This window comes from Sminthopsis crassicaudata, chromosome 3 (genome assembly GCF_048593235.1).
Source record: "Sminthopsis crassicaudata isolate SCR6 chromosome 3, ASM4859323v1, whole genome shotgun sequence".
NCBI lineage: Eukaryota > Metazoa > Chordata > Mammalia > Dasyuromorphia > Dasyuridae > Sminthopsis > Sminthopsis crassicaudata.
This window is the reverse complement of record NC_133619.1, coordinates 613047376-613074690: the sequence shown is the minus strand read 5'-3', so window position 1 is coordinate 613074690 and position 27315 is coordinate 613047376. Positions and strand designations below refer to the sequence as shown.

The window sequence follows — 27315 nt, the reverse complement described above, 5'->3', positions numbered from 1 at the left end:
TTTTATGTGTTTTTTAAACATTTTTATTTTTCCCAGGTACATGTCAAACCGTATTGTTTACATGTTTTTAAAATTTTGAGTTCCAGATTCTGTCCCTCCTCACCCCCTGCATTGAGAAGGCCCGTGTGAAGTTGTACAAAACAATTCCATAAAAGTTACGTTGCAAAGGAAAATATAGGTCTACACCCCATCCGCCTCCCCAAACATCTTCAAGAAAAAAATTATGCTTGGGTTTGTATTCAGACACAGCCAGTTCTCTCTCTGGTCTGGTCAGCAGTGTTTGTCCTAAGCCTTTCACAGCAGTTTTGGATTGTGTGACAATGTGACCGTAATGTCTAGGTATGATAAATAAATAAAAATGTTACTAGGATGTTTTAAAGTCTACAATAACATAACTCTCTCGGCCCGGTTCTGAGTCCTACACTGTCCAAAAGGTTCCTGCTCGGCTGCGTGACCCTGAAGCCACGCTAGTGGCCCACCACAGACAAGGAGCGGGCTGAAGGGAAGAATGGCTGGCATGGGAGATGACTGAACGGCGGGGCCCCCAGAGCTCACTCCCACAGGGCAGGGGCCTTTCTCTGTGACCCAGCAGGTGCTTGTCTCATCATCTAAGCCCCAGCGCCAGCCCTGAGGGGGCGGGCAGCTCTGCCTCAGAAGTGCTCGCCCCCAGAAGGGCTCTCAAACACCCAGATTGTAGTAGGCGGCGGCAGCATCCAGCACAAACCCAGGCCCAAGCCACAGTCCAGAACCAAGCCAAGGCTCTTCTCCCACTCTCTCTCTCTCTCTCTCTCACAAAAACACCCCCAGGCCTGAAGCAAAAACCGCAGGAGCCCCCTCTCCCCGGGACCAGCGTGAACCGCAGGCTGACTTGTGCTAGGGAAGCGATCCCAGAGCAAATGGCCAACAAGGACGCTGTGTTCTCAGCCTCCGGAGGAGTTCTGTTGACTCCCAGGACCAAAGTAGCCCAAAAGCCCAATCAGGACCCCACTCTGACCTCTCGTGGGAACCAAGTGGGGGACACACTGGCTGTGTCGGGTGGATCCAGGCTAGCTAGGTAACTGTCTGGTGAGGAAACCAAGGCACAGAGAGACGGAAGCGCCGTCCCCAGGCTCGCCCGAGTGCCTGCATTTGGAAGTCAGGGCATTCCAAGGGCAGCGGGCATCCAAGTGGGAGCCCAAGGGGTTGGGCCAACTCCCCATAGGCACATTACAGGCGTCTCCATCCCCAGGGGTAAGCACGCTTCAGGGCCAGAGGTGGCTGGAACCTGGCATCCTTGGAAGGGCTGCCCCCGGGAGCCCAAGGGACCCGAGCTAAACTCCAGCCACCAAGAGAGGGGGCACAAGACTGCACCCCCACAGGCCCTGTCCCTCCCGCCCTCACCACCAAACCACAGGAGAGATAAGGAAGGAGGAGGAAGCCAGCTGAACCCCTTATTTCCTAGTCTGCACCCACCCAGCCACCAAAGCGCCCGAGAGGGCAGATCCCGGGCCCTGGCCCCATCAGACTGGGCTGGAGGTAGACTAGGAAAGGGCCGACAGAGAGTGAGGAAGGAGGCTCTACATTTACCAACAGAGAAACACATTCCATACCCGAGAGCAAAAGATCCAAGAGGGAGAAACAAGGCAAGTGGGTCGCCCCCACTAAGAACCATTAGTCAAAGGTGACTTTCTGAGATGCAGGAGGGAAAGGGGAGCCTTCCCCTTCGGTTCTTAAGGCTCTGGTGAGAAGTCATTGACAGCCCTTAAGGGGTGAGAGGAGTTAAGTCTACGTCTGCCCCGGAAGACAAGACCCTGGGGGTGGGACGGGGATGTGCAAAAAGCGTCCACACCATCGGCAGAGCAGGACAATCCATCCCCAGGTGTCCCCTTCCCGATGCTGCCCAATCCATCACGCATGAGGGGGCTTCCCCGGCCTGAGCTAGGAGAAGTGGCGGGCACCGGGAGCATGCGAGCACGGACATCACCAAGAGGCTGAGCCCCACCCCAGGGAGGTGCGGGAGAAGGAACAGGGCGGGCAGACAAGTAGTCAGTAGTTGGGAGGGACGGGAGCGGGCCCCCAAGGCTCACTGCATGTAGGAATACTTCCAGTCCCCGAGGGGAGCGTGGGTCTCCTTGATGACCTGGGGTGAGGTCCAGCGAAGGAGGTAATGGGGGCCACCTGGCTTGTCGTTTGTGCCTGAAAGAGAGAAGGCTTTCAGAAGAACACGTGGAACCAAGAGGCATCGAGGGTAGGGGCTGCCTGAGGGGACTAAGGCCCAGCCGGGGTCCCAGGCACAGCCCAGCCCACGCTGGGAGGGTCAGGAGGTCATGGGGTGCTTCCCTTGGTCTGCTGAGAATGAAATGATGGGGAGGGACTGGCTGAGCGTGGAGAGGGAAGGGGGGGAACCAAGAGGAGAGAGGAAGGGACGGTCAAATGTCGGGGACCCCGGAAACAGGAGGGCAACATCTGGAACGGGGGCGGGTTAGACCGGAATGAGACAATGGCCAGCCAGGAATGCTTAGTCAGGCTTAGGAGGCAGTGCCAGAGGCCAAATGCACAGGGCAGAAAGGTCCAAGGGTCTGGACCCAGCTCAAGGCTCTCACTCACACAATGTGGCCACCACTTCTACAGACCCGAGCGTCCTCCTCTGTGAGATGAGGCTGCCCGTGATTTCTGAGACTGCCCGAGTCGGAAAGGACCCGCGTTCCAAAGGCCATCTCTGACCTCCCGGGCTCTAGGGACCCCCCAGCTCTGACTCACCCGACGCCCGGGAGCCCCCAAAGGGCTGCTGAGCCACCACTGAGCCCGTGGACTTGTCATTGATGTAAAAGTTGCCGGCTGCATTCCTCAGCATATCCGTGGCCTCCCGAATGACGTTCCTTCCAGGGAGAAGAAAGCGGACAATCAGCCCCTCCACGTGGGCCCTTCTTCAGCCCGGGGCTCAGGAGGAAGCTCCCAAAGGGCCCCCACAGATCCTCTGGCCCAAGTGAGCCACCTCCCATCCTCCTTCCTTTGGCCAAAGCAAAAGAGGTCAGGGCCACAGGAATCAACAACAGTTCCATCAACCAGGGTCAACGAGGGAGGAACTTTCCCCAAAGGGGAAGAAGAAACGGTCCCCTGCTCACTGCAGAAATGGGGAGGGGGAGCAGCCCCTCACCCAACCTGAGAGTCCCCTTTCAACTCCCTGACTGCCTCTCCCAGTCCCCCACCTCCTCAGTAAAAGAACACTTCGTGGCTATTCCCGCAGTCATTGAGCGGAGGGTCTGGGAGGGTCTGGGGGGGCCAGGAGAGGACCAGCTAGTCTAGAACGTCCACAAGAGGTCACTGAGCTCGGCTGTGCTAAAGCCCCCCCTTTGGGTCCCTCCTGGCTCTGACATTCAAGGCTTCTAAAAGCCAGGAGCAAGATCTCAGGAGGACAGAGGGGCGGCTGGGGTGTGGTCTGTCTGGCACCGGAGCCAACTCTCTGCTAGCGGACAAGCAGACCCAGGGAAGATGGTCCTGGTCCGGCCCACGCCGGCCCACTCACTTATCCTGAGCAAACACTGCCCCCGTGAGGCCGTAGGGGGAGGTGCTGTCCACCAGCTGCAGAATCTTCTTGTACTGGCCTTCTGGGTACACGTAAACAGTCAGGATGGGCCCGAAGATCTCCTGAGAAGGAAGAGGCGGCAGGGTCAGGGGGAGGGAGATGGGAACCCCCGGCTCAGAGGGAAGGGGGGGTGAGCAAAGGCCAACGCCTCCAGGCTCCCCAAAGCTTTCCTAAATCCCCCTGAGCCAGGTTCGTGTCACCCCAGCCTGCAGCCGCCCAACCCCGTGGGCAGAGGCTCTAAACATCTCATCTACCCCCTCCTTAGTCATCTACAGCTGGGGCTAAAGCCACCCCAAGACTGCCTGGAAGATTATCCAGAGTGACTCTGGCCAAGAACCTTCTCTAATATGCAATTCTACAATCTGAAAGCAGAGACAGAACCAGCTCTGACCTCCCGGGTTCTAAGGGCCCTCCCAGCTCTGACCTCCTGGGTTCTAAGGGCCCTCCCAGCTCTGACATCCCGGGTTCTAAGGGCCCTCCCAGCTCTGACCTCCTGGGTTCTAAGGGCCCTCCCAGCTCTGACATCCCGGGTTCTAAGGGCCCTCCCAGCTCTGACCTCCCGGGTTCTAAGGGCCCTCCCGGCTCTGACCTCCCGGGTTCTAAGGGCCCTCCCAGCCTCCCTGGGCTCTGGGTTCTAGCACTGCCATTTTTTCGATTCCAGGAGTCCTGACTCCCAACTGGCCTCCAGTGCCAGACGGTATATGCTCTTCCCCCCTTCTCCTGCGCCCGCACTGTGCCTGAGAAAGGCCCCCGGGTGTGGAATGACCGCAGACACGACTTGTGGCTCGGTCCCTTCCCGGTGCTCTTGGCTCCTTTGGGTCCACCTCCTACTTGTTCAGTGGGGGCACCGGAGCCCTATCCTGTCCCAGCAGAGCCAGGGCTCTCCTCTGTAACGAAGGGCTGGCGGGGAGTCTGGCCCAGAGGAGCCGAGAACAAGCACCCCCTCCCCTCACTGCAGAGGGGACGGGCTGTGGGGCAGAATCTCCGTCCTCGGCTACGACTGGCTCCCTGACTTCTCTGACTAACTAAGCAGGACGCCAAAAAGCAGACCAAAGGCAGGCTGAGACCAGGCCCTCTGAGCCCCTTCCCTCTGAGGCCTCAGTTCCCCCACGGCAGGAAGAATCCGGAGCGCTGCCCCAGGCCCAGGCCCCCCCTACCCACCTCCTTCATGATGGGGTCTTTCGGGTCCTTGCTCTCCACGATGCAGGGCTGGACAAAGTAGCCCACAGAGTCATCACACTCACCCCCAGCCAGGATGCTGAGGTTGGGGGAGGACCGGACGTGCTCCAGCCACTTCTTAATGCGACCAAAAGACTGGGAAGAGACAAAGGTTCAGGGAGGCTGGGGCTGGGCTGTTTTCTGTTTGCCCTCTCAGGACTCCACCCGATGAGTAACACAAAAAGGTCCTTTTCTCTGTCCATCCAAAGGGGGCCCCGTGACCCCCACAGATTAAGGGCTCCTAGGACCATCTGCCCTCAGACTGGAAGCTTCCCCAGGGGCCATGTGTCCGCCCCTCCCCTCCAAGCCGGAGGCGGGAAGGCAGGACAGACGTCCGGGTCCGGCCCAAAGCTGCCCAAGGCCCTGAAACAAGCTTCTTACCTTGGCGTCAATGACGGCCGAGAAGAATGTCCCAAAATCCTCCACAGGCTAGAGGGGCCCAAGGGAAAGGAGAGAAACTCGTCACTGGGGAGCCCGAGGTCAGCAGCTCTCCCAGCCTCGGCCCTCCTGGCGCCCCGGTGCCCGCGGCTGGCACTGGAAGCTTGCCCCAGCCCCACGGAAGCCCCAGAGAAGGAGCAGAGGGGCCCGGGCCGGGGAAAAGGGGAGCTTTTCTCCCATGTCCGCTCTGGGGCACAGAAGAGTAAAGCAAAGGCCCGCACTGCGAAGAGCCGAGCTCTCCACGGCGCGGCCGGTCCTTCCCCGAGCTGGCCTGACACGGGCCGTCTCTGAAGGGCGCGGGGGCCACTGGGCCCCGGGGGAGGCTGGTCCTTGGAAGTTAAACACCCAGCCCCCCGGGCCTGAGCTCAGCGCCACGACCCTGAGCACGGGCTGGGAACTCCTGAGAGCTCCCGGGCCCGAGTCACAGGCTGCCTTTCTAGGTCAGGAGACAGAGGCCACCAAAGGGGCTCGCCAGAGGTCCCAGGGGAAGGGGCAGAGCCCCAGCTGGGGGCAAGCGCTCCCCGAGGCGCGGCCTGAGCCCAGGAGCCCACGGGCAGAGGGGCCGCTCACATCTCCCACTCGGATCCGGCTGTGCTCCTGCAGGAGCTGGTCTTTGATCTTGGGCCACAGCGAGTCGGGAACATAGAGGCGGGAGCAGGCCGAACACTTCTGACCGCCATACTCGAAGGCGGAGCGCAGAGTCCCGCTCACCACACTGGCCACGTCTGCTGAGCTGTGGACGAAATGGAAGTTCTTCCCGCCGCACTCTGGGGAAAGGGAGGGGGAGAAAAGGTGAGGGACCCTCGAGCCAGAGGAAGGATCTCAAGGTCCTGTCAGAGATGAGATTAAGGAGGGGCCAGAGAGAGCAGAGGCCCCACAGGGAATGAAGACTGGAATCAATCAGGCGCAGACCCAAATCCCCTGTATCACACGGCCTCTGGGACCTGGTGCATGTGACTCTTCCCTCACACTTGTCAGGAAAAAATGGCCTAATAGGAGGGCACCCAACAGAGGTTTTCTAAAGACCAGAGAAGATCTCAAAGAACCCGGGAGGTCAGAGCCGGGAGGGCCCTTAGAACCCAGGATGTCAGAGCTGGGAGGGCCCTTAGAACCCGGGAGGTCAGAGCTGGGAGGGCCCTTAGAACCCAGGATGTCAGAGCTGGGAGGGCCCTTAGAACCCGGGAGGTCAGAGCCGGGAGGGCCCTTAGAACCCGGGAGGTCAGAGCTGGGAGGGCCCTTAGAACCCGGGATGTCAGAGCTGGGAGGGCCCTTAGAACCCGGGAGGTCAGAGCCGGGAGGGCCCTTAGAACCCGGGAGGTCAGAGCTGGGAGGGCCCTTAGAACCCGGGAGGTCAGAGCTGGGAGGGCCCTTAGAACCCAGGATGTCAGAGCTGGGAGGGCCCTTAGAACCCGGGAGGTCAGAGCTGGGAGGGCCCTTAGAACCCGGGAGGTCAGAGCTGGGAGGGATGCCAAGCCAGGGGCAGCCTTACCTCCTGCCAAACGTGGGAAGGTGTGATAACGATCCAGGTTGTTTGCCACCTGCTTCCACAGATGTTTAAAAGTCCTGAAAGAGTCACACGGGGAAGGTCGGGACAGAAGGGCCCTGCCGCTTTAGAGATAAGCGAGCAGGCCCCTCAGCCGGGCCGGCGCGGGCCGGGAGCCTCCTCAGAGAGCAGGGCTCAGCGGCGGCCGGGGCAGAAGCGAGGGCTTCGGTGGCAGGGGATGGCAGCGGGGCCTCCGGGGAGCGGGTCTCCGGCACTGCATCCACAAGGCCTCGGGCTCCTCCTCCCCTGGGCCTGCAGTGTGACCAGCCCCAGTGGCACCAGACAATAAAAATGCTAATCGCCTCCTCGCAGGCGACACAGCGCCTAATACTAATTTATGGCTTTCCTACCTTGGAGTCCCGACACTCATCAAAGCATGGCAGAAGCCAGCCTTGCCTGCTCCCCTCCTTAATAGGCTGGCGCCTGTGGGGGCAGAAGCGAGGACTTTGGAAACCAGCCCTCTTCAGCAGTTCTGCCCGTGGGAGCTGGGCACATCCTCCCCAGGGGAGGGCACCGGCGGGGGCGGGGCATGCCCGAGACCAGGACTGCAAGACTATCACAGAACGTCAGGGCCAGAAGAGATCTGAGAGAGGGGGTGTTAGAACGGACTGCGCCAAACCAGAGCTGGCAGGGGTCCTGAAGATGTAGTCTGAGCCCCTCATTTCAGAGTTAGCTGAGGCTCGGGGAGCCCCCCTGCCCTGAGACAAGGACATTTAGTGCCACGACTGACCCCTGAACTAAGGCCCTGAAGCACAGAAGAAAAGGAGACACAAAATTCCAGCAACGAGAGCCGCGGGCACGGGGCCAGGAAGAGCCGAGGGCAAAGCCAGTCTCAGACACCTTCTAGCTGGGTGACTGGGCCCTTCACCTGTTCGCCCGGGAGAACCGCTCCAGTTTCAGTGCCAAGGAAACCCACGGGCAGAGGCCCAGGCTCAGGGACTAGGAGACGGCAGAGAGAACTGAGCAGCCACAAGAAGAAGGGGTGCCTGGGGGACCCCAAAGCCCTGAACAGAGGCTAGGGAAGAGGTTCAAGTCACAACTTGAGCCTCAGTCTCCTCATCTGCATAAGAGCATCTCACAGGCAGAGAGCCTTCCACAGGCTGCTCCCAGTGCCTGGGACCGCCCTCCCTCTCACCAGTGCCCTTCTGGGGGCTGTCGCTCCTGGGGCACTGAGACGTGGGCACGGTGCCCCAGACACAGTCAGGCCAGGGAGGAGGCCCACGCACTGCTACCTCCCCATTCTGGACACAGATCCTCCCCTCCCACTTCCAGGGCCCATCCTCTCAGACTCTGGTCAGCCGCGCTCGGAGGCCCCCCACTCCCTGGCTGTGCTCCCCGGACCCGTCAGACTTACGGCACGCTGCCGGTGAAATTGAGCCCACAGAAGTGCTCCGAGCTGGTGACCGTGTCCCCAAAGACGGGCCCGTCGGCTGGGACGAACTGGATGATGTTGGGAGGGAGGCCGGCCTCTCGGAGGACTCTGTACACGGTGTAGCTGGCCAGCATGGCTGTGTCGCTGGGCTTCCACATCACCACGTTGCCCTGGGGATAATCGTAGCCCCGTCTCAGGACCGTCGTGAGGGCCGGAGGAGACGAGGCTTCCCCCGCGCCCAGCCCCCAGTAGGTGCTACATAAACCCTGGGATTGTGCTGAGGACCCCCCTGGCCACGAGGTGCAGACGGCCCTTCCCCCCTCCTTGGACCCCCGCTCCTCCCCCCAAGGACCTAGCGCTGGGTCCCTAAAGGGCGTGGCCAAAACCTCTCAGAGACTCAGTCCCTTCCTCTGTAAAGTGGAAGTCCAGCCTGAGGCCCTTCCAGCTCTGGGCCTGGCACCCTTGACCCTTCCCTGAAATCCCTTCCAACCCATTTGGTTCCTACTTCTCTCTAGACATCCCTCATAGAATTGAAGCTCCTTGAGGGCCAGGACCTAGCTGGCTTCAAGTGCCCTCAATACATTCTTACTGAATGATTCTAATCACATTAAAAACGCTACAGAATCTTGGATTAACCCAATTTTTGTAGACTTTGTTTCCATTTGGGGTTTTGGGGGAGAGAATAGGGGAAAGAATAAGCACTTATATGAGACCTACTATGTGCCAGGCACGTGCTAAGCACTTTATAGAAATCTCATTTAATCCCCCAACAACCTGCCGAGGCAGATGCTGTTATTATTTCCATTTAACCAGATGAAGAATCGGAGGCAGGCAGAGTTACGGGACTTGCCAAGGATCACACAGCTGATGCGTGTCCGAAGTGGTTTGAATTCGGGCCTTCTTGACTCCAGGCCCGGACAAGCCTAGGATCTTCCTTCTTGTGGTCCCCCCCATTAGACTAGGAGCCCCTCAAGGACAAGGACCGGCCTCTGCCCTTCTCTGTGCTCCTGCCCTTTGCCACACGCCCAGCTCACAAACCGTAGCTCCATAAATGCTCGTGGAAAGCGATCAAAAGTGACTGCTGTGAGATGATGCCGACCGAGCCTGGTCCCGAAGAAGGGACGGGAGAAGGCCTTCTGCCCCCGCCTGCCCCAGGCCCCTGCTGGCAGAGGGGAGGGGCCCCGGCCTCCCTGCACTCACCATCAAGGCTGGAGCCCCGGCCAGGTTGCCTCCAATCGCCGTGAAGTTAAAGGGAGAGACGGCTGCCACAAAGCCCTGCGGGAGAGGGGGTCGGGGGGTCACACTGCTGTGGGGGCAGGCGGGGGGCCCCCTCCCGGCTCCTCCCCCTCTGAGCTACCTCCAGGCCTCGGTAGACCACTCGGTTGGTGCTGGGAGGCACGCTGATGAGCTCTTCGCCCTCCAGCTCCATGGCAAACTTGGCGTTGAACCTGAAGAAGTCAATGAGCTCAGCAGCGGCGTCGATCTCGGCCTGGATCACAGTCTTGCCCTGGAAGGGACCCCACAAGGTGAGAGAAGCGTCTCAGCGGCACAGCCAGCACGGAGCACGGTCAGCCCCAAATACTCCTGTGCCTCCGGGCGGGAGCGGGTGAGCACCCGCTCAGGTCACTGGCTGACAGCCGGTGCCACGTCCTCCTGTCCATCCTAAGGGAAGCCCGGGGGGATACTGCTCGCTCCGCCCACCCGTGGCCCTGCTGGCACAGGCCGCATTTGGTATAACCCTTCCAGCGTGAGCGTCGGCCCCGTCTCAGCAGACGAGGGTACCCCGGGGTCCCAAGGAGCAGAGCTGCCCTCAGCCGGGGAGGAGGAGGACATCCGCCATGGCCCCGGCCGTGAGGGGCGTAGAGAGGCACAAATTCGCCAAGGTCACCTCCGTCCTGCCGGTGGTCCCGATGACTTGGGAAGAGGCGGGCGACTTTGTCCATCTCTGCCTCCCATCCCCATGTCCCAGCTTCCCGAGGAAGCCTCAGGTGGAAGCTCCAAGAAGAGACCCAAGGTTCTCTGAGAGCTCTCAGCCAGGGCCCGGGAGGCTGGGCCAGTGCGGTCTAGGTCCGCAGGTCCTCCACGAATGGAAAGCCCGGGCAAGGGCCTGTGACGGGCCTGACTGAGTGTGAGGAGCTTCCTCCTTGGCCTCCGTGACCCACAAAAAGCACCTCCTGCGGCACCGAGGGCTGGGACGGGCCTAGCTCTGGGGCATCCCTTTCAGGAAGGACGTCAACAAGGGGAAGGCGCCCAGACAACACCTGGCTATAGGAGAACCCTACGATCATCCCGGCTCTGGGGCTCACAGTCACCTGAAGGAAGCGGGGGAGGGGGGCGGCGGCCTGGGTTTGGGAGGCAGGGGACCACCCTGTCTGTCTTCAGGTTGTCTGAGGGACTAGTCTGGTTCTGCTTGGGCGCGGAGGGCAGAGTCAGGCAAATCTCAATGTCAGAGCTGCCCCAAGGCAGCCTGGGTAGCCTGTTTCGGGAAGGGCTGGAGTTGGAGGGCCCTGGTGGGGGAGGGGAGACTCCCATTTCAGGTATGGCAGGGAGAAGGGATCTTGGAGCTCTGACATCAGGATGCCTTGTCTAGGGGCCCTCTCACAATGGGTAGCGACGAATCAATCAATCAATAAGCCTTCCTACAAGCCCATGAAGTGTTAGGATACGCCCGGAGGCTCAAGCACCCCAACTTCTGGGCAGAGGGGGTGGTGCCGCCAGAGGGGCGGGCGCACAGGTGTGAAGGGCTGGTCACCGCCTTCTGCCCATGAGCCACGAGGAAACGTGCGGGTGAAGGCCCATGGCGTGTCGCTGTGATCAACTACTCTTTCCCTTTCTTTTTAAATCTTTGCAACAAGGCACGGACCATCAGACAGAAGGAACAGGGCTATGTTCAGAAATGAAATCGAAGTTAAAAGGCACCAACAGAAATTTTAAAAGAGGAGGAAATCACATTTTCTCTGTCCTTGAGCCAGAGATGCCTATTCTTGGGAGCACATCGCCCCTCCCCCACTCTATGGCCCAAATAAAGGCCCATTTCTCACCTGCCCAACCATGGTCTTGGCCAGGACCTCCGCCCGCTGGGGGCCACTCAGAATGTCTGCGGCTTTCAAGAAGATCTGGGCCCGATCTGAGATGGGCCGCAGGTCCCACTCCTTGCGGGCAGCTAGGGCAGCCTCGATAGCTTTATTGAGGAGGGCCTGGAAAGGTCAAAGGAAACTGGGTGATACTCCCGCCTGGAGTTAGGGGCAAGAACCCTGTTGCCCTCCCAAGGAACCGAAGCCCCTCGGGAGGTGGGGGGGTGAGGAGGACTCTCACCTCAGGTGAGGCGTCCCCTTTCCCCCACTATTGGGCTGCCTTTGCCCTGAAGGATCCCACAGGAGAGGAAGCAGAAAAGGTCCTTACCCCAGTTCCAACACCAAATGTTCAGGGCCGGGGGGGGACAGAATAAGAGCGAGAGAACAGAGAACCCACCTTGTCGGCATAGCAGTATTTGGCCACCTTGTGTCCATGGTTAAAAGGCTGCAGAGAAAGAACACGCCCCATCACAGACAGCCCTCGGGGTCCCCACTATTCTGAGGATCTCGCGTACTTGATCTCACCACCAGTGACATTCCCATGGTTCCTGATGGCAGTGACAGGCACAGAATGTGAAGGAACCCGGGGGGATGGGAGGAGCTCACTTCATGCTTGTCACCCTCAAGCAGCTTTAAGCGACAGGGAGAGAAGGGACCCCCACAAACAGCTCTCTATGACCCCCAAACTCCCCCATTTCTGTGACAAGCAGAGCCCTGCAAGCCTTCCTTTCCAGTTCCAAATGTCTCTCTCTGCTGTGCTTGTCTCCTGTTTTAAGCAGACTGGACCCGCTTCTATACTGTGAAGCAGATCAAAGAGCACTTACTAGGCACCACTGTGAGCAGGCATCAGGTGCTGAGCATCCTAGACCATCCTTCTCTATCTCGGAGCCTGTTCGGTCCTTGCCTGTCCTTCCAATCCCAGCTTTGCTACCACTTTGTTTTGGGGGCTGGAGGTTTGATTCTCGGCCTCCTCTCCCCCCCGGAAAGGCAGCAGCCATCGGGTGGCCTGACTCTATGCTGATCAGCACAAAAACTTGGCCCTGCTGCTCCCAACTGGGCTTCCCGGGCAGCCTGCTCCCCACCGTCCTGGCACTGGACCCTGAGGACAGACACCCACCTGGCTCGGAACTCCCAGGCTCAAACCACTGCCCAGCTTCAGCCTCCAGCAGGCTCTCCCAGGAAGCTTTCTTGGATTTTAAACCTGCCACCAATTCTAAGTCGATTCTAGCCCTGTCTAAGGCACTTCTTGGGTAATGCTGCCCTGCCGATGCCCCAGCCCCCTCAGGCCAGACCGGAGCTCTGGGGCAGCGGGAGCCTTCTCCTACCCTGCCCGGTTACAGAGCAGACGCTAACCACAAGAGGCTCATTAGAAGGCGAGCTCCTCGAGGCAGAGAGTAGCTCCCCTTTGTATCCGCCTTCAAAGGACTTGGCCCATGGACAAGACCTAAAAGCTCCTTGTGCCCATTCATTGCCGACGCTTCCCTGGGAGGAGAGCTTCCTTTGCAGGGATTTCCCAGAAGGACTCAATGACCAGGAGCACCCCTCCCTGTCCCAGGCTCCTCTTCCCCACATCAGTATAACCCAAGATCAAAGCGGATCCTCGGGCCTGGCTGAGCTAGACTCACTCCCTCAGGAGTCACTGAGGAATGGCCCACTTTCCTAAGGCTTGCAAAGTGAAGCTGTGGGCCACAAGGAGCGCTGCAAGACCAGCATCCTCCATCCCACCAGAAGTCTCCTAGCCCAGGCAAAGGCCAGTGCGATGTCTCTCCCGAGACACAGAGAAGGGCTCGGAGGGAGACGCCAGAGCCGGCTCAGAAGGCTTCAGAAGGCCAGCTCCAGCCGCCATCCCAGGCCCGGCCCACGAGCACTCACCGAGACCTGGTAACGCACATCTGAGGTCCACACCTCTTCATCCCCAATGACACATGGAATGGCTTCTGTCTTATTCTTCAGGTCCTTCAAGGCCTAAGCAGAGAAGCACGAGTGTGAACAGATGAAACCCGTCCTTCCTGGGCCAGGCACCAGGTCCCTCCCCTCCCTCCCAACTGCAGGATCCAAAGGTGGGCCCAAAAGCAGCTCAGACCAGTGGCAAGCACAACTCACTGAGGCAGTCCTGGACCACCTAGGTCCAGACAGATCAGGAGATCAGACAGAATCTTCCAGGGGGAGGGAGGCCCGGGTCAATGGGGACACAGATCAGAGGTGTGAGAGACCCCATCAATTTCATATTTTTCATATTACAAACTGAACCCCAAAGAAGGGAAATGCTGAAAGCTAGTAGCTGGACCAGGACCTGAACCTCAGGCCCCCAGACTTTCCACCCAACGGGCCTAAGTAGGCCAGGAGTAAAGGGCTAGAAGGGTCAATCAATGATGAGGGAAGCCCCGAAACTCTCTCTCAGACTTTTGGGGGAAAGCTTGGGAACTCTCTCAGAGAAGCTCTCCCCAGAGAGACCCACCCCAGGGAATCAAGATAAAGTGGTTTTCATTGTTATCTGAGCGGGACTAGTTGAGTCCAGGACCACCTCTAATCCTATTGAGTTGGAAATTAACCCAGAGACACTCCAAGATTTTCTATTCTGATTCCAGCTCAAACTGCCCCCCCCCTCCCTCCAGCTTCTAGCCTAGGCTTCAATTGGGCTTCCCTTCTTGCAGAAGACCTAACATGCCATGCCAAGGAACCTCTCTCCCCTTGGCATAAACTGCAACCCCCGCCCACAGAAATGACATTCTCCTTCAGAGTTACTCCCTCTATCTCTCTCCTATTTCCCTAACAAGACCTTATTCACTTTCTCTGTTATAATAGGATTTTTCTGCTAAAAACTTTGTATCTTTCTGTCAGGACCTGCCACCAAGGAATTCAGCCTTTCTATTCATGCATAGCAAAGGCTGACTTCCCAATGCCAATAATAAACTTCTTTTTGCCAGTCCAGCTCTTCGGGTTCATAAATTCCTTTATGAAGGACCTCTGCGCCGCCAGAAGGGGGTTCCCACAACTCCCTGCTCTGCGCCGAACCTCATCATTTGGGGACACAACCCCGAACCTCTTTGGTCAATCCTTGACCACCAGGAATCGAGGGGAGCTGAACCTCATCATCCTGTCTCCAACAAACGTCAGAAGAGCTTAGGCTAAGAGAAAGGAGCATGAGATGAGCCTCCAAGAACACTGGGAAGCCTAACTGGGAAGAACTTAGGGGGGTACAGAGAAAGGTTCCCAGGACCCAGCACTGAGGGGAGGAGAGTGCAATCTGTATCTCTGAAGGGAGCCCTGAAATGGATGAGCTCCACTTGAGCACAAGACAGATCTTCTCACCAAAAAAAAGAGATTCACTGCAAGAGGGAAACTCAGATCCTGAAGTCTGGCGATAAGCTGGCAGCCCTCCAGCTTAGAAACGATTGGGCCTGCCTTACACAGTTGCTGAGGGCTACAGGGGATCTCCTAACTGCCCACCCCCAACCAGGGAATTGCAGAAAGAAGGATGCAGCTTACTTCTGTAAGGACTAACAATAACAGTGCCCATTTCTGGAACATTCTTAGTTTATAATATTTTTAGGTCAGTTTCCCTCAATTTACATGTGGAATGGGCTCCAACAGTTTGGAAATCAGTCAGCAAGCATCTATCCAAAGTCCACACTGTTCAGGCCTGTGCCAGATATCAGGGACATAAAGACAAAAGAGAAACATCTCTTGCCCTCCAGCCACTGTTTGATTAACTGGGCTGGATTTCTCCTTATTAGTAAGGGAAGCTTGGGCCTTCAGGGCTCCTGATCAGCCCACAATTAATCAGCAAGGATCTATTATGTCTCCACTATGTATCAAGCACTCTGCTAAGCCACCACTAACAAGTCTAAATTTTAAATCTACTAGCTCCCAAACTTGACCCCATAAAAGAGAAGAAAACATTTATCTCCGTTCCCTTTTGAAGAGATGGAGAACTAAAGAGATAAAATGTGGTTTATATGATTATTTACATTCAACTGCTTCCCTTACTATCCTAGATACATTAATGTTGTTTATGCAAAAGTTCTGCAGTTTCATGTAATCAAATTTAATAATTTTATCTTTTGTAATTGCCTCTAACCTTTGCTTGCTTAAGAACACATCTATTTCTCATAACAATGAGGGGTAAATGATTTGCTTCTCTTTCACTTTTTTTTTTCTCTTAATCTGATTATTAAGGTCACATAATTACTTAGAATTATTGTGGTGATAATGGGGAATGTTGGAGGGGATGTGGGAAAACTGGGACACTGATACATGGTTGGTGGAATTGTGAATACACCCAGCCATTCTGGAGAATGATTTGGAACTATGGCCAAAAAGTTATCAAACTGTGCATACCCTTTGATCCATCAGTGTTACTACTGGGCTTGTATCCCAAAGAGATTAAAGAAGGGAAAGGGACTCATATGTGCAAGAATTTGTGTGGCAGCCCTCCTTGTAGTGGCCAGAAACTGGAAAATGAATGGATGGCCATCAATTGGAGAATGGTTGGGTAAATTATGGTATATGAATATTATGGAATATTATTGTTTTATAAGAAATGACCAACAGGATGATTTCAGAAAGGCCTGGAGAGACTTAGATGAACTGATGCTGAGTGAAATGAGGAGAAGCAGGAGATCATTATATACTACAACAACAATATTATCTGATGATCAATTCTGATGGACGTGGCCATTTTCAACAATAAGATGAACCAAATCAGCTCCAATAGAGCCGTAATGAACTGAACCAGCTACACCCAGAGAAAGAACTCTGGGAGATGACTATGAACCATTACATAGAATTCCCAATCCCTCTATTTTTGTCCACCTGCATTTTTTATTTCCTTCACAGGTTAATTGTACACTATTTCAAAGTCCGCAAAATCTGTATGGATATGTATACATATATTGTATTTAAGATATTCTTTAACATATTTAACATGTATGGGTCTACCTCCATCTGGGGAAGGAGTGGGGGGGAAGGAGGGGAAAAGTTGGAACAGAAGGTTTTCCAAGGGTCAATGCTGAAAAATTACCCATGCAAATTACTAATGCATATATCTTGTAAATAAAAAGCTATTTAAAAAAAAAAAAAGAATTATTGTGGTGTTGGTTTAAGTCTAATTTCTGCCAGACTGATTTCCAATATTCCCAGCAGCTTTTATCAAATAAAAGAGTTTTTTCTTAGGTAATTTATGTTTTCCACTTTATCCAACAATTGAGATACTAAGTTCCACTGTTTCTGATTCTTTCATATTTAGTTTGTTCCATTGTTCTATTTTTTAACCCATACCAGATGTTTTTTTTTTCTCTCTTTTTTTTTTCCCCCCTGAGGCTGGGGTTAAGTGACTGAGACCAGATTTGAACTCGGGTCCTCCTGAATTCAAGGCTGATGCTCTATCCACTGCACCACCTAGCTGCCCCCATACCAGATGTTTTGATGACTGCTGTTTCATAATCTAGTGTGGGGTCTATAAGTGCTATTCCCCTTTTGTTCTTTTTTTCATAATTTCCCTTGATATTCTAGATCTTTTATTTTTCTAAATTAATTTTGTTATTATTTTATCAAGTTCCAAAAAGTATTCCCTTGGTACCTTGTTATAGCATTAAAAGTATACATTAATTTTGGAATGTTATAAGATTAGGGCTGGTGGTTTGGGGACTACAATAACAGCTTCCCCTTAATGGAGGCTATGGTTTATAGAAAGGATGAAAACTATTGTTATAAGATTAGCCTGTAAGATGAAGGAAAAGATAATAAATGTTGGAGAAGATGTGGGAGAAATGGAACACCAATACATGTTGGTAGAGTTGTGAATTGATCCAACCATTCTGGAAAGCAATATGGAAATATGTCCAAAGGGCTACCAAACTGTGCATACTCTTTGATCCAGCAGTGAGTGTCTCTGTATCCCAAAGAGATCATAAAAAAGGGAAAGGGATCTACATGTGCAAAAATGTTTGTGGCAGCCCTTTTTGTAGTGGCCAGAAACTGGAAATTGAGTGGATGCCCATCAATTGGGGAATGGCTGAATAAGGTATGGTATATGAATGTAATGGAATATTATTGTTCTATAAGAAAATAATCAGCAGGATGATTTCACAAAGGCCTAAAGAGACTTACATGAACTGATGGTGTGTGAAGCGAACAGAACCAAGAGAATATCGTACACAGCAACAATAAGATTATGTGATGATCAATCATGATGGATGTGGCTCTTTTCAAAAATGAAATGATTCAGGCCAATTCCAATAGATTTGTGATGAAGAGAGCCATGTGCACCCAGACAGAGGACTGTGGGAACTAAGTGTAGATCACAACATAACATTTTCACTTTTTTTGTTGTGTTTTGCTTGCTTTTTGTTTTCTTCCTCCCCCTCCTTTTTGATCTGATTTTTCTTGTGCAGCATAAAGAAATATGCATAAAAGAACTGTACTCGGTTAACATAAATCGGTGGGAAGAAGGGAGAAAAAAATTTGCAACACAGGGTTTTACAAGGGTGAATGTTGAAAACTGTCTTCACATATATTTTGAAAAAAAAATTAGGCCTGATGGTTTTGAGGTTTTCACAAGTTTCCCCTTAAGTAAGAAAACTATAAACTTATAGAACATACTCATGAAAAAACAAACAAACAAACAAAAAAAACCCACACTATTTTTTTAAGGTTAATTTAGCTATATCCCTTAAATAATATTTTGTCTAGCAGATCATTTTTTCCCTGAGATGCAATCCCCCTCAAAAAAAAAAAAAAAATAGTATTTTATCTATAGTCAGCTTGTTTTTCTCCTCTATAATAAATTCCCTAAAATAATACTTTGCCCTGATCCAATGTGCAATTTGGCCAGCTCTAAGAAGGACATCCAAAGTCTTCTCAGAAGGGTACTTTGGAGCACATCTCCTTCTTGGAACACTCCCTTTCTGTTGAATGGACTTGGGTCTCTGTGCTCCCAATTCAGTGCTGTACTAATGAATTATATTGTTAGTGTATATATCTGAATTGTTTGTTGGATTTCCCTTTCTCCTTCCTCCTCCTCCACACTGCTTGCAGTAAAGCTTTGCATTGAACTAAAATCCATTGTTTTACAAGTTGTTCTCAGGATCCAAAATCAAGAAGGGATTAATTTCACAGCTATCTGTGGCTGGCCCACTGTTCTTTCCTTAAACTTAAATGAAGTACCCAGACAAGTACTTTACCTACTGACAGCCCTTATCTGCCCCGGAATAGGCAGCTGCAAGCCCAGTTATAGAAAATAAAAGTCAATAAGGGAACCCTAAGTACTGTCAGGAAGGACTCTTTTATGCCAGAGCACTATCTGAAAACATGGAAGTATCATCTTTTTTTATAATATTGGCATGACCTAGCCATGAGTACTGCATATTCCTACAGCTATTTAAATTGTTTTTTGGTTGTTTTTTTTTTTTTTAATTTCTATAAGGAACATTGTGTAAGTTAAACAATATAAGTCTTTGGTTGTGTTTTGGAAGGTTGATCCCCAAATAAGGATAGATTTATTTTCTCTTTATCTACTCATTTCTTTAATTCTCTTCTCTTGTCTTGTCTTAATGCTGTTAATAACATTTCCAGAACTACATTCAACAATGTAAGAAGAGTAGGCATCTTTGCTCCATGCCTATTATTGGGAAAAGTTCTGGCATTTTCCCATTGCAGATGATGCTTGCTTTTGGTTTAAATAGATGCTATTTATATTTTTTAAAGATCATCTATATCTATGTTTTGGTAGGATTTTTAGCATCAAAAAACTTTTGCTGCATGTACTGAAATGATGATGTGATTTTGGCTATTTGGGTTTTTGATATGATTAATCATGTTAATTACTTTGCTAATGTCAAGTCATCTTTGGAAACCTGGTATAAATCCTATTTGGTCATAATGATTTTTTGGATAAACTGATGTAGTCTGACAAAATTTTCTTCAAAAATTTTGCATCAATATTTATAAAATTATGTTGACCTATACTTTTCCTTCTGTTTCATCTTTCCATGCTTTAGATTATTTGAACAGTATTTGTCCCATAAAAGGATTCTTGAAGGGTACTCAATTTTTGAGAACTATTTCACAAATTGAATCTATCAAGATCAGGAGACATTTTCTTCATAATTTCTTTACAGTAAGATCTATTTTTTTTCTCGGAGATTAAATTATTTAAAATCTCTATCTGGCCTTCTGATAGTTTGAGTATTTTATATTTTTGAAGGTGTGTTGTAAGTTTCATTAGCATATAATCATACATAATATGCTCTGATAATTTTTATTTCATCTTGCTCATTTGTTATTTTATTGATTTAATTTTCTGTTCTTAATCATCTTGGCTATAGGTTTATCTGTTGTATTAGTCCTTTTAAAGAATTAATTTCTAGTTTTATCATTCCTAAAGGGCTTTTTTGTTTCTAATTTATTTATTTTTCCTCTACTGTCACTATTTTCTTTTTTGTGTTTATCTGAGGCTTATTTGTTAGCTTTCTAATTTTTAAAAATGCATATTCAGTTAGTTAATCCTTTCTTTTTTATTTTGTTAGTATGTTAATAGAGATACTATCTTTTTCTTGATGACTTATTTAGTTGCATCCCCAAAATTTTTGTACATTATTTCTCCCTTATTATTTTCTTTCACATAATTATTGTTTCTAAGATTTGTTCTTTGATTCACTTTAGGATTTCATTGTTAAACCTCCATTTGGATCTGTGTTTTTTGTTTATGAAAGGACGTAGTAGTAACCATTTCTGCCTTTTTATATTTGTTTCCATCATGCTCTATTGTGCTCTAAGATGATCAATTTTGGTAAAAGTTTCATGTGGTAGTGAAAAACGCTATCTGAAAAAAACTATATCATCTTTTGCTGGCCCATTTGGGAGATGCCATAAGTCTTTTAACCCTTGTTTGTCCAGCAATTTGATTACTACTCTATTTTCTCTTTGGTTTTATCTTTCTGTTATTGGCCTTATCCAAGACAGTGAGGGATATTAAAGTCTCTATGTCTTCCTATATTTCAGTTAACATTTCCCTTATAAATCTAGATAAGGAATGCAAGGAATAGGTTTATTACTGATATTGGTTTGCTATGAAGTTCCCTTGTTTATCCCTTTTTATTTTTTGGTTAGTTGTTTTTGCTCTGTCAGGTAGCATAACAGCAAGTCCTGCTTTTTTAGATCCATTTGAAATAAAGTAAGTTTTTTCCCATCTTTTATTTTGTGCAAGTCTTTGTTTTAAAAATGTGTTTCTTTTAAGCAACAGACTGTAGGAGTTTGTTTTCTTATCTACTCTGTCACTTTTTTCACTTTTTTTTTGTAGGACTACTTAATCTAGTCATATTTAAAGTTAAGAGAGTTAGGTTTATATTTTCCTCTATGTTTATTGATTCTATAAGGAAAAAGCTTTGCTAATCACTGACTTTGCAAAGCAGTAGGTTGTAGAGGAAAGAGTATTTGGTTTGAAGTTGGAAGATTTGGATTCAAATTCCATCTCTGCCACCTTGGACAAGTCACTTAACCACTGGGTTTAAAAATTCTTCATTTGTGTAAGTTTGTATAAAAGGGGGTGTTTCCTTCCAGCTCTCCATCTATGATTCTATGAGGCAGGACATGCATATAGGATCAACAGCCTTTTGCAAATAAGAAAACAGACTCATAGAGGTAATCACTTGAGCTGGATCATGTCAGTCAATGTTAGACTTGCTATCAGGCTCAGTCCGGGTCCTTCTGGCCCTATACAGCCTATGTTTGCATAACGCAGGGGTATTGTGATTTAGGGAGCAGCGTCCTTCTCTCCCTCCTATCTTTAATCTTCACTTCCCATACACACACACATACCTGCTGCAGGGCAGTTCGCTCAGGGCTGCCTGGGGTGAACGCCAAGACAGGTTCATTGGTCACCTTCACCGAGGCCGCACGCTGCCATGGAAGCCTGAGACAAAAGGATAGACAATAAGATCAATAGTGCTGCTCTGGATCAGCCCAGAACCCTGCCGTTGTCCAGGCACCTATCCAAACCCTAATGACTTAACTGCAGCAGGGCTGGAGACCTGGGGGTGGATCCTCATTCTGCTAACAGCCTGCTACCAGCATCATACAGATCATTTCACCACCCTGGGCCTCAACTTCCACATCTGTAAAGAGCTGATTTCTAAGAATTGGACCAGCTCTGAGGTCTCTGTTCTCAAGGCTCCTCTCCCCAACTCTGATAGTCTGTACCCAAAGGTGCCCCTTCCCTCACAGCTCTGATATTCTCCACGCTACGGTCCTGTCTAGCTTTGCTACTGGATTCTGTGGTTCTTTCCATCTCTTGATAGTCTCTGTTCTATGGTTCCTGCAATCCTCTGCCCCCTGACCAACACAGGGTGGACGCCGCATGGACTTTGTGACAAATAAGGAACCCAGAGTGGAGAGTGTGAGCCTGAGAGTAAAGCATTAAATGATGGGGAGCCAAGGCTATCTTTGGAATCGGGAACATTTGATCCTATGGCTTTATAGTCACAGAATGGTAAAAATTCTGGAAGAGAACAGAACAGAAAACACCAGAGTGACAAGGGACCTTAGGACACACAATGTTAGAACGCTGCCAGAAGACAACCGCATCGAGGGCAGACTAGTGACAGAGCAGCCATTGCTTGCCATCTAGGAGGGCCTAAAGTAAAAAGCAGGGTGCCTGTGAGGAGCACAAAGAGACGAGGGCAGAGGACATACTAATCCTAGAAGGAGGCTTTGAGTCAAGCCTTTGTAATGATCCATTTGACCTGTTCCAGAGACCCAGGAGAGAGAGTCTGGATCCCTGCTGAGAGTCTCTGGACTAGCAACTCCAGAGTTCTAGGAGATTACACCACCACACCCTGCCCTACAGCCAGGGTTGCCAGGAAAACAGCAGAGAAACTAGAACTGGTTTCCCAAGAAATCAGAAAAGGACTGGGGAGGCCCTTTTCCCACAGTAGCCAGGCTCCTTCCACTCAACAAAATAAGCAAGTGGGAAGAAGGGCCTTTAAAACGCAGCCCACAGACCACAGACCACCTGAAGGAAAAGTCAAGTCTGACTCCTGTGTTTTATAGACACGGCCTAAGAGGCTCAAAGAGACAGGGAATTGGTGGCAGAGTACAGCCCCAGGAATAACCCAGCGCAGTGGATTCATCATGAGGCTCAGGACACAAGACACTTAAAGGGAAACAGATCTTGGCCCACATTTAAGCTAATATCCTAGTTTGGACCAAGAGGGGAAAAGCAGTTTGCTTAGGACCACCTATCCAGAACAGTGGCAATCATAATGGCTCATATGTTTACAGTACTTTAAGGTTTGCAAAGTACTGTACAAAATGTGTCTCATGCAGCTTTCCCAAAAAACCTGGTTATAATCATCTTTAATTTACAGAGGGAAAGTGACTGGCCCACAATCCCCCAAATGCAGAGATTTACAAGAACAGGTCAGGACAAGGCAGAGGCAAGTTCGGGCTGCTGCAGAGAGGAAGTTTACTGATTAGCTCAAAAAGCCCAGCTCAGCAGTAAGATGGGAGAGAGGGTCCTACCATCCTAGGAAAGAGGCCAGCAGGAGAGTTCAAAGAGCAAGGGGAGCAAGGAGAGGAGCCTGTGAGGAGGCGCCTCCTGCAATGAGCTTGGACAGAGACCAAGAAGCCAGACGCACTCCCTGAAGGTGATTCGCACCTGTGGGGTTCCCTGAAAGACCACCCCGGGGAGCCCCCAAGCAGTCTCTACACTGCTCTCTTCGGACAAGGAAAAATGCCCGTCTGAGACTTGGAGTATGAATTTTCTGAGACAAACCGGGATCTCAGCACTCATCTCTGAGGACCCATCTGGAGCCTACAGTCCCCGAGGCAGCCCCTGGCCGCACCTTAGAAAAGTCACCTGCCTTTTTCCTCTTTAAACAGAGAGGGCTGGCTTTGGAGTACAAGGAGCCCAGTGCGAATGCAGACTCTGCCATTTACTATGTGGGTAATGAATGAGATGAGGTGAGATCTTTCAAGACAGTTGTGAAAATCGAGTAAGTCTTCATTTACTTCAGAGTTTGAGTAGGCCTGAAGGACTCTGAGCATTGATCCAAAGGCATACTTAAGTCCCTTTCCTGCTATACTCCCATGACATCATTATCTTCCTATTTCAATCAAATATGGGCAACTATGTACTTATTGGTCAAGTTCAATTTCTCAGGTAGTTCCCAAGTTGAGAATGTAAGACCCTCAGACAATGAGGATGAGGCTCAGTGGTGGGAGGGGGTATCTGCTTTAGGGATTAGGGTTAACCCTGCCCCAGAAGGTGCTTCCTCCCTTCATTGTCTGCTTGAGGGGTGGGACCCCCTTCTTGCCAGAATTTATAATAAACTTTGCTTTGCTTCTAGAGATCTCTCCAGCTTTTTTTTTTTTTTTTTTTTTTTTTATTAAATGGTGACCCCTCACCATTTCTGAACCACACAGTAATCAAGGGGAACTTTCTTCTCTAAAACAAGGAGGCTAGACCAAATTCTTTCTAAACTCTTTTCTGGTTTCAAATCTATAATTTAAAAGGTTGTTCTAGAACCTGCACTCCCACAAACCATAAAATGACTCCAAAATATCAGCAGATCTTATTGATTCCATCTTTCTTCTTGGACCCCTTAGTTCACAAATCACAGAATACAAGTAAAACTGTGTGTCTGCTTGAGAAGCACTGGGGAACATTCTGAAGCAAAGTTTCTGCTGGGCAAAGGGAACTTTTTGTAATTTAGCTTTTTAAAAATTCCTCTTACATTTTACACAGTAACAGCAAGATAGGGTGATGATCAACTATGATAGACTCAGCTCCTCAGCAACACAGTGATCCAAGACAATTCCAACATTCTTGGAAAATGTCAATCACATCCAAAGAGAAAATTATGGAGACTGAATGTGGATAGAAGCACAGTATTTTCACCTTTTTTTTTTTTTGTTTTTTTTTTTCTCATAGTTTTTGGGTCTGATTTTTCTTGAACAAGATGAAAAATTTATAAATATGTTTGAAAGGATTACACATGTTTAACCTACATCGGAAGCAGAATTGGGGCAAGAAAAGGTCAGGTGAACTCTGTGGGGGTGGACTACAGAATCTGGCAGATTCTTTCAGATTCAGACTTTCAGAGCAAAGTTCATTTAATCCTATCCATGTCTGAATAACAATACCCCACCACAACACTGCCCTCAATTTATCACCTCACCTTTGCAGGAAGACTTTCAGGAAGAAGCTCATTATACAGAGGGAAGGGGGAAGAAGGGGATTACTTGGACTTGACTGGAATCCTATCAGGCCTCCCACAGCTTCCAAGCTAGGTTTCCAGTTAGTAGCTGTTATCGAAGCCCGGGATTAAGCATAGCAGTCCTTATCAGGGAGATAACAGAATGAAGATAGGAGTGTCCGGGAAGTAAAGAAGGGGAAAGTTCGAGGGGGGGGGAGGAGGGGGCCTCTTTCTCAGGTGTCATTTTTTAAGCTCAATTTAACAAAAATGAGTCATGGAGGGGGCAGCTGGGTTGTGTAGCAGTAGATGGAGCTGGTACCAGCCCTGGAGTCAGGAGTTCAAATCCCATCAGACACTTAATACTAGCTATGTGAATATGGGCAAGAAACTTAACCCCAACTGCTTCATAAATAAAAATAAATGAATGAATTTATATACAAAGCACAGTGTTGGAGCCAGCTCTAAACAACTACTCAAAGAGTATAGACCCTACCATTCCATTTTAGAGATGAGGAAACTGAGGCTCTATGAGTCTGGCATCTAAGACTCCCACCGTGGATGAGCCAGATAGCGTTACTCGGGCCTCCGAATCCAAAGTCCTGGGTTTACCTCTCTGCTCAGGCTTTCCAGCAGAGCACCTCTTGTTAACAGGACTAATTACAATGCCCCATTTCCACCAGTATCTCTAACCCCAAGAAGGAATGGCTTCTGGAAGATAAATCAATGTTTCAAATTCATAGAATGCATGATATCAGTCTGATTTTCCTGACTCCAGATTCTATATGATTCTAAGCAAGTCATTTAACCCTCCCCTGCCTGTTCCCTCCACTGTAAAATGTGCCTAATAATAGTACCTACCTACCAGGGTTATTGTTCAAATGACTTAATTGTAAAATGCTTAGTATGGTGCCCTTCACCTAATAGGTACTATATTACAGCTAATTATATTATTATAATTGTATTACATGTGTTCTATATTAACATTATTAGTTACTATTATTATATTATAGAATATCAGAACTTGGAAAAGCCTTACAATAAAGATTACTGCAATAGGGGCCAAGGAGAAAGTTTTATTTGTTTGAAACCACTTTTAGTGCAACTGGATGAGTATGAATTAGCCCCAGAATTCCTAGTCTGGGAGCAGCCTTAGAAAGCAGAAGGAAAATGTTGAAGGGGCTTAAGTCAGTTCAGAGGTTAAGTACCTTGACTTAAAAGGGTTCCAAAACACTTAAAGTTATGGAAGCAAAGTCTTTATAGGCTCTCAGCTTCAGATTCTTAAATAGTAAAGGACTCCAGGGTTACTGGGAGGATTAAGAAATGTATATTATGTATATCACTTGAGGCAACAGCCTAAGTAGAGCTTCAAAAAGCCATATAAATGTTATCACTCAAGCCCTTGGGGTAGTGGGAAAAGCTAAAGATTTGCAGAGGAGTTTTTGTTCAAAACCCAGTTCTGTTCCCTAATTCCCTTGTAACACCAGATAATTCACTTAATCTTACGGGACCAAAAACCTGTAAAATGAGGAAGTTCGATGCAAAGAGCTCTCCCTTCCAACTCTAATCATTCTACAGATTGGGAAAACTGAGGCCCACAGAGGGAGTGTGGGCCTGGAGCAGCTGCTCTGGTTCTCATAGGAAGCAGAGACACTGATTAACTCGGAGGCAACAACTCAGCACTGTGGCCTTCCGGACAGGAGGGGACTGACCTGAAAGAGAAGAGTCCAAAGGGAGGGGAAAGATGACAGAGACGGCTAGAGGGTGGAAGGAATGGCTCTAATGTTTGTGGTAACTGAGAAAAATGGATGCACCAGAAATAGGGTCCAGGTTAAACAAAGGCTCAGAGCCCAAGTCCCACTGGGGAGAGAGGATTCCATTTGGGGGCGTGGGCACCCAGCCGGGCTAGCCTTCGATCTCAGAGGGAAAAAATCCAGACCCAGAAGGTTTTCTAGAGGAAGGCTCTAAAGGAATTTCTTGATGGGAGGAGAGTGGGGGGAAATAAGGGATCTGACAAGTAGGGGTGACTCTTAAAACATTCAGGGGCGGGAAGAAACTACTCCCTAAGGAAAAGCAGGCTGGGATGAGGGGGGTCCCTCTGAAACTCCAAGGACGCTTCCTTAGCCAGTTTTGTCATGGACCCTCTGACCATCCAGTGAAGACTGCGGGTGTTTTTAAATGCAAAGGATTACAAAGGAAATCAGGCGCGCCAAAGGTGTCCAAGATATTTTTTAAACCAAGTTTGAAAAAGCCCAGATTAGAACCGCCTACCCAAGGATCCATCGGGTGGGAGAGAAACACAGGAAGGAAAGGAGTGAGTGAGCGTGTGGGGATGCTTCGGGGAGCTCCTGAGAGGGAAGGGTCTCAGGATCCCACTGGGGGGATGGCCCCGAGAGAGCCAATGAAGGTAAAGGGTCCAGGAGATGGAGAGAAGGGGAAACTACAGTTGGTGGGGTTTGGGGCGGGGCCTAGAAGAGAGATTAAAAGGGAGACGATCCCGAGGTTCTAAAAGGGAGATCCTGAGGGTACAAAAGGGGAGGGGTCCTGAAACTCCAGCTGCTAACCTGCAGAGGGGAAGGGGTCCTGAGGGGGAAAAGAGGGCTCTAAGACTCCAGTAGGAGAGGGGTCCTGAGGGGGGAGAAGAGGATCCTGAGATTTCGAGGGGCGGGTACCCTAAGTCCAGCGGGAGAGGGTCCTGAGGCTCCCAGGGGCGGGGAGAAGCCCGGGGTCCCTGCCCGTCCGGGCCGCACACTCACCCCGCCTGCCAGGGGCCGGAGAGCAGGGCGCGGCGGAGCCGGGGCAGCAGCGGCAGCATGTTGAGTCTCTCCCGAGTCTGAGCGACGGAAACGGCCCGAGCAGAAGCCGCAGCGGGAAGCCTCTAAAGCCCCAGCGCCCCGAGCCCCGCGCGGCCC

The 27315-nt window shown here is 50.5% G+C and overlaps 1 protein-coding gene across 1 annotated transcript; it reads right to left on the bottom strand.

Moving 5' to 3' along the window:
* ALDH4A1 (aldehyde dehydrogenase 4 family member A1) lies at positions 1–27315 on the bottom strand. The gene is made up of 15 exons (XM_074306084.1): positions 27160–27315; positions 21030–21123; positions 13083–13175; positions 11608–11655; positions 11178–11333; positions 9494–9643; positions 9337–9411; positions 8119–8306; positions 6711–6784; positions 5792–5988; positions 5165–5212; positions 4727–4879; positions 3506–3627; positions 2740–2858; positions 1–2175 (listed from the first exon to the last, which is right to left on the bottom strand). The coding sequence occupies exons 1-15, from the start codon at positions 27216–27218 to the stop codon at positions 2063–2065; spliced, it is 1689 nt and encodes a 562-aa protein (XP_074162185.1). The 5' UTR covers positions 27219–27315; the 3' UTR covers positions 1–2062.

Bases quoted from the DNA above. Each gene is read 5' to 3' on its own strand.
- ALDH4A1 (XM_074306084.1), bottom strand. From the start codon at position 27,218: ATGCTGCCGCTGCTGCCCCGGCTCCGCCGCGCCCTGCTCTCCGGCCCC. The intron at 21,124-27,159 runs GTGAGTGTGCGG...CTTTTGTCTCAG, and splicing joins TCCGGCCCCTGGCAGGCGGG to GCTTCCATGGCAGCGTGCGG. The intron at 2,859-3,505 runs GTGAGTGGGCCG...TCTCCCTGGAAG, and splicing joins GCAGTGTTTGCTCAGGATAA to GAACGTCATTCGGGAGGCCA.